The following is a 5197-nucleotide window of genomic DNA, read 5'->3' as shown; positions in this document are numbered from 1 at the left end:
CCATCAAGGAGCTATTATCAGAAGACAATATTCCTCCTGTATACAGAGATATCACGTTCAAAGACTGCCGAACATTACTATTTTAAAGGGCTTGATGGCGTTTCAGCACTCTCAACCACTTTAAACTGTAAGGGAGGTAGTCCTGGTAGGGATATTTGTGTAACCGATGGTCTAGTAAAAACGCATGAGAACTAGAAACTCTTATCGTGAACTATGAAGAGTGCAAATTGGTCATGTATTAGTATTACTAGTGTACTACTACTGTATGCTAATAAAGACAGAACAGAAGGTAAGATTATCTGTTTCACGTATTCACTCACCATCTACGATGCAAATTCAAAAATGGTAGTTTGATGAAGAATTGAAAATCATAAGGTGGTGGTAACATCACCCGTACAGAAAGTTTAGACTCGCCATGGTTGCTATCCCAAAATTTCAAACAAGCGTTAAAAAACACAAGAAACTCACTGGGTAGAGAAGACTGTATCAGTCTCCACGCATTTATTCAGCAAACAGAAACGAGTACATTTACATGGGAGACGTAAGCTACTAGTAAAGACGAGTCACAAACTTTTGGATCATATTCATCCACTCACATTATCTCATCTTAGTCACGCAGGGCAAGTTCACACCATCCATCATCAGATTGCACTTTTCGGTTTCAATAATTGCACAAGTGACAACATGACATCCATCCGATGAAAGCATCTGCCATTCCCCCCCTGCAATGGCATTGAATTTAATAAACGTTCCCGTAACCAATAACATAATTGACGAATACATTCATTAGAATACTCCTTCCCTTCCAATCATACAGTCTATAGTTGGTATTTGTGCCTTACGCTTCAACCACAAAAAGATCATAGCATAACAATCATACCTCAACAAGAAAGCGTCCCCTTGTCTTCTTTCCATGGTCTTCAATTGCAGCTTTTAAAATGGTCAGACCCAAATCTCTAATGGCCCTTGCAACATCAAGAAAATGGCTACAATCTTCGCACAACATCTACACAATTGAAGCGGAATAATCTCTATTTAGAGAAAGCTGAGAAGGATACCATGGAGATGTTTTTCATAATTGAGGAGCACAGACCTCTACAAGCATCTTCCCGCTTGCATCAAAACTTTTTAGTGTTATTGGACAAACTTCTTCCCGACTTTCCGCCTGTAACGCCCAGCTTGCACCATGTGGACAATCGAAGGATCCCAGTATGCCCATCCCATTAGCATGCAACTGTAGACTCAGAAATATAAGCACGCCAAGGGACAAATCAGTTAGAAGATGCTCTAATGACGATGAAAATGAACTTCCTGTGTCATCGGACTACCTCTATTCCAAAAGTGACTAGACTCTTAAGCCGTACTAGTTATCAAGGAACTGGCTGAAAAATGAGAAGCTTACCTTTGTACCGTCACATCTCTTTAACTTCTCTGCATGCTCAGTAACACTTTCTAGATACAACGTATGCTTGATTGTACGTGCCAGTAATGTATCGATACTGCACTGCATAATTTGTTAAGAACTTCAGTTATATTCCGACCTGAATTTAAAAGTTAATGTTATACAAATTATGGAAAATCTACCTTTGACCCATTGGGCACAAGATGTCGCAGCTCCTTAACACGATCTTGGATCACCTGTCTGTCCCTCGGCCGAGGTCTGTAACTGTCAGACCTGGCTCTTTTTTTGTTGATCTTATCTGGTTGCACCTGCATCTCCAGTTATTCAGTACGTGTGCTCTTTAATGATGACTCACACGCTTTGCTTGAAATTGAATTCAGGCAATCATTTGTGTCATCTTCAAGGCGAGAAAATGGAAAAACTGGTTCACCTGCTGAACTACTGAATTTCCTAAAATAACAATGAGTTTTGATGGGGTTTTCAACTGTAACAACCGAATGATCCAGTTTGCAGAATGATTCATCACCGTTAACATCATTAGATTTAGGTCCAGCATTACCCACTATGGCTTCTAAAAGATCACTTGACTCGGAATCTGCTTCAAGCCAGCTATTGACCACCTCTTTTTGGGAACCTGGAATTGTTCCATTTTCTGTTCTTTTCGGCTCATTCCATGGACGACCACCATTATCTTTCATATAACTCGATCCAAGGGCTTCATGCAGCTCAGAACCATCAGGAAAGTTGAAGGAAATACTCGATCCACCAGTATAACTTGAATTGGTATGCATATCCGGTTTCCGTTTAGAATCTTTTTGTAGCTGCATTTCAAGATTTTCAGGTAAGGTTGAGATTTCATTTTCAAGATGAACTACTCTACCAAACTTGTATCTAATTCTGTTTCTAGAAACTAATTAGCCTGAATGCATGAAATTTTTTGAATGCTATAGAACTGGAAATGGTAGTGTAACATAATTCAATTCTCATTTCCCACTGGCAAATTAGGCCAAGACCGGTACCTCATTATTCTTTATCCCGTCTATGAATTCTTTTTGTCGATACAGATTTGTTTTTGATGGTTTCAGATGCTCCAGACCAATGCACACAGATTGTGGTTGACGTGACTCTGCGCTTTCATCCTTACTTGGCATCAGTGATTCTCCTATGCACTCGGCCATCACACCATCTTTCTTTCCCTGAAAATAAAAACAAACAACAAGATAGTCACACATCGTACTTATTCCAAGGAGAGATCGAAATGTTTGATTATCAGGTATGATTTTACCTCTTTGGCATACATCAGCAAGCAAGTGTTTAAAGCTTATTACTAACTACGACCCAAAATGCTCAAAAATACCTTGACTTTACAGGAGAAATCAATAAGAAGTTTTTATTCCCTAACAGAATTCAAACATCTGATCGGGACCAGAAAAATAACAGAATTTAAACAAAGGAGAAGCAGACATACCAGAAATAAGTTACTACTTGCAAAGCATTCTCCTTGACTAGGAAAACACCCCATGAGGTTTTGAAGTGAATAGAGTAGGTTCTTGACCAGGATCACTAGATTAACATCTTCAATGACCTGCCCCGGTTGTAACATGGAGAAGACGGAAAACATGAAGCTAGATTAAATTTTCGGAGGATTTGATTCACCAAGTTGGTCAATATAGAAAACATAACTGAATCCGAATTCTTTATCAATTGGGCGTTGTTCATAATAGAGGCACACAGCACAAAAAATGAAAAGATCAAGTGTTTTCTGTTTGGATGATAAAAAGGAGAACAGGCGTACTTGCATAACATCATTAGTCAATTAGAGCTTGGACCTACAAAACATGATTATAGTTGGTAACATTTCTTACATTGTTCAGGGATCCGAGTTGTACGACTCCAAGTGGAAAAACAGATACAACAACTGCAGTCTACAACAAAAAATTCCCTTTGTCAGCGGAACATTAAAACGGAAAGAGTCAGGGATGATATTTTCAAAGGTTTTACGAAAGCTTTACTCCATTATATCCCTGTGGTGACCTATTGTAAACTATAACTACTTTTAGGTACATAACAGGACGCTAATGCATGAAGCTCCACCTAATCCACCCAGATTACTACTTTCCTATATCTGTTGATATACAAGTATTTCTAAGCAACCCAACTATCCAGTGCACAATTTGGACTAATAATTCTTATAAACTGAAAGTCTTAGGTTTGGCAAGAAATCTTGTTTAGGCATGGTGTGCTGATTATGTATCCATTATTTCAGGAAAAAAAAAAAAAAAAGAACAACGAAAAGCAGCTAAAGAAGCGTACCCTAATACCCGCTGAAAATTGAGCGTGCCACCCATCAGAACACTGAAAATTATACCGAACGGATCACTTTGAATTCAAAAAAGCACGAATGAAAGAAGCAATATCAAAATTTTATCTTTTTGGCTGGCGAAGAAATGCTAACCTCCAATGGTAGCCAAGTAGTAGGTGTTGGCTTGTCTGTTAAAATCCACTGGTGATCTCCTGTCAGTGCCACCTGACCAATAATCCTGCTCAACGAAGCTTTGTTGTTAGCAAATAATCATACTGAAAAGAAAACTCTAATTTACTCCCTCCCATAAACCTGCCTATCTTTTAGAGACGGAGGTAGTAATTTAATATAAGGTGCATGAAACAAAAAACCGAACTTACCCTTCGCCCAAGGAATATACAAGAGGTGACATCTTTGCCATGGCTAATCCCAGTGGGTTCTGCAAGTAATTGTTATCTTCGTTCTCAAAGGTAGAATCAACAGATAAATTCCTTGCAGGATCAAGTGGTTCATGGTTAGCAAAGAAAGCATCTTCCCAAGTTAGCAGCCTGAAATTAGTTCCTAGAACTTGAAGTCAGTAGTTCTGAGTCTATGCACCGACTCTTTCTTGAAGGCAAAATAAAAAAATAACAAAATAAAAATTAAATAAAAAATGTTCAAATCAAAATTACTCACATTTTAGGTTTACAGTTAAGCTTCCAAAACACAGCATAATTCCACTCTGTATTATAACAGAGGATTCTAAGAATTTGCTGCAATTGAGTTAAACCCATGATCTCCTTATCTGAACTCATGCATTCAAAACCTTTATCCCCAGTTAGTAAAGTTAAGTTTGTTCTCAAACGAAAATAGGAAATCAGAGTAATCAGCCTCTAACTCCCTCTGTAAGAGCCCCTTCCAGCTTGTTTCCTCCGCAAACCAGCTCTTCTTTTGATTGGCGGTCCAATTCCAACTGTAGCTAGAACGAAATGATCCATTTGCCGTATCCCTCCACAACCAAACACACCAATTTCCAAATCAAGTTACTAAAAATGACAAACCCGGAATTCTAAATTGCATTTGAAAGCCATTTTTGCTCCAAAAGTGAAGTTCTTGTCCAGAGATAGTGCTGATTCGAAATCTCAGTATCCCCAAGTTGTTCATATAGCAACCAAAGTGTATTTAGAATATAACCCCTTTGTCAAAATATTTCATATAGCAACTAAACCCCTAATAAAATGATTATTGAAATATACCCCTATTTGTTTCTTAAATATTCCTCCTATTTGTTTTTTTATTTTTAAAAACTACCCCTCCTATTTTTTGATCGATGCCTTCATTGTCTACATTTTCCTGGCGTTTTTAGGGGCCACCCGAAAGAATTTAGGGGCCATCAATTTATACCCAGCCAAAGACTCTAGTTAAGGGTTACCCTATATGATATTGAAGTTACATAAATGCCCTTCTGGTAAAACTGTATAAAAACCAAATCAAAAACAAATCTACTCATTTCA

General features: G+C 38.0%; 1 protein-coding gene across 5 annotated transcripts; it reads right to left on the bottom strand.

The window, feature by feature from the left end:
* Window positions 1–699: 699 nt before the first annotated feature.
* Window positions 700–4828, bottom strand: LOC113314974 (transcription factor bHLH155-like). 5 transcript variants are annotated; one of them, XM_026563304.1, is made up of 12 exons: window positions 4380–4828; window positions 4085–4252; window positions 3858–3942; window positions 3716–3757; window positions 3268–3327; window positions 2871–2987; window positions 2422–2598; window positions 1833–2223; window positions 1585–1710; window positions 1403–1499; window positions 881–1234; window positions 700–722 (listed from the first exon to the last, which is right to left on the bottom strand). In XM_026563304.1, the coding sequence occupies exons 1-9, from the start codon at window positions 4496–4498 to the stop codon at window positions 1697–1699; spliced, it is 1173 nt and encodes a 390-aa protein (XP_026419089.1). In that variant the 5' UTR covers window positions 4499–4828; the 3' UTR covers window positions 700–722; window positions 881–1234; window positions 1403–1499; window positions 1585–1696. The 5 variants fall into 5 exon arrangements, with proteins under 5 accessions (XP_026419089.1, XP_026419086.1, XP_026419087.1 ...); XM_026563301.1 differs by having other exon boundaries at window positions 1403–1504; window positions 1585–2223; XM_026563302.1 differs by having other exon boundaries at window positions 1585–2223.
* Window positions 4829–5197: the final 369 nt, after the last annotated feature.

Source organism: Papaver somniferum, chromosome 10, assembly GCF_003573695.1.
Source record: "Papaver somniferum cultivar HN1 chromosome 10, ASM357369v1, whole genome shotgun sequence".
Taxonomy (NCBI): Eukaryota; Viridiplantae; Streptophyta; class Magnoliopsida; order Ranunculales; family Papaveraceae; genus Papaver; species Papaver somniferum.
Note: the sequence above shows the minus strand (reverse complement) of the source record. Positions and strands in the feature narration are given on the sequence as shown.

What these genes read in the sequence shown, in the direction of transcription:
- LOC113314974 (XM_026563301.1), bottom strand. Translation starts at nt 4,498, where the DNA reads ATGAGTTCAGATAAGGAGATCATGGGTTTAACTCAATTGCAGCAAATT. An exon ending in AACTCGGATCCCTGAACAAT is followed by an intron (nt 2,988 to 3,267) that starts GTAAGAAATGTT and finishes CAACCGGGGCAG; the next exon opens with GTCATTGAAGATGTTAATCT. An exon ending in CAAGTAGTAACTTATTTCTG is followed by an intron (nt 2,599 to 2,870) that starts GTATGTCTGCTT and finishes TTTTATTTTCAG; the next exon opens with GGAAAGAAAGATGGTGTGAT.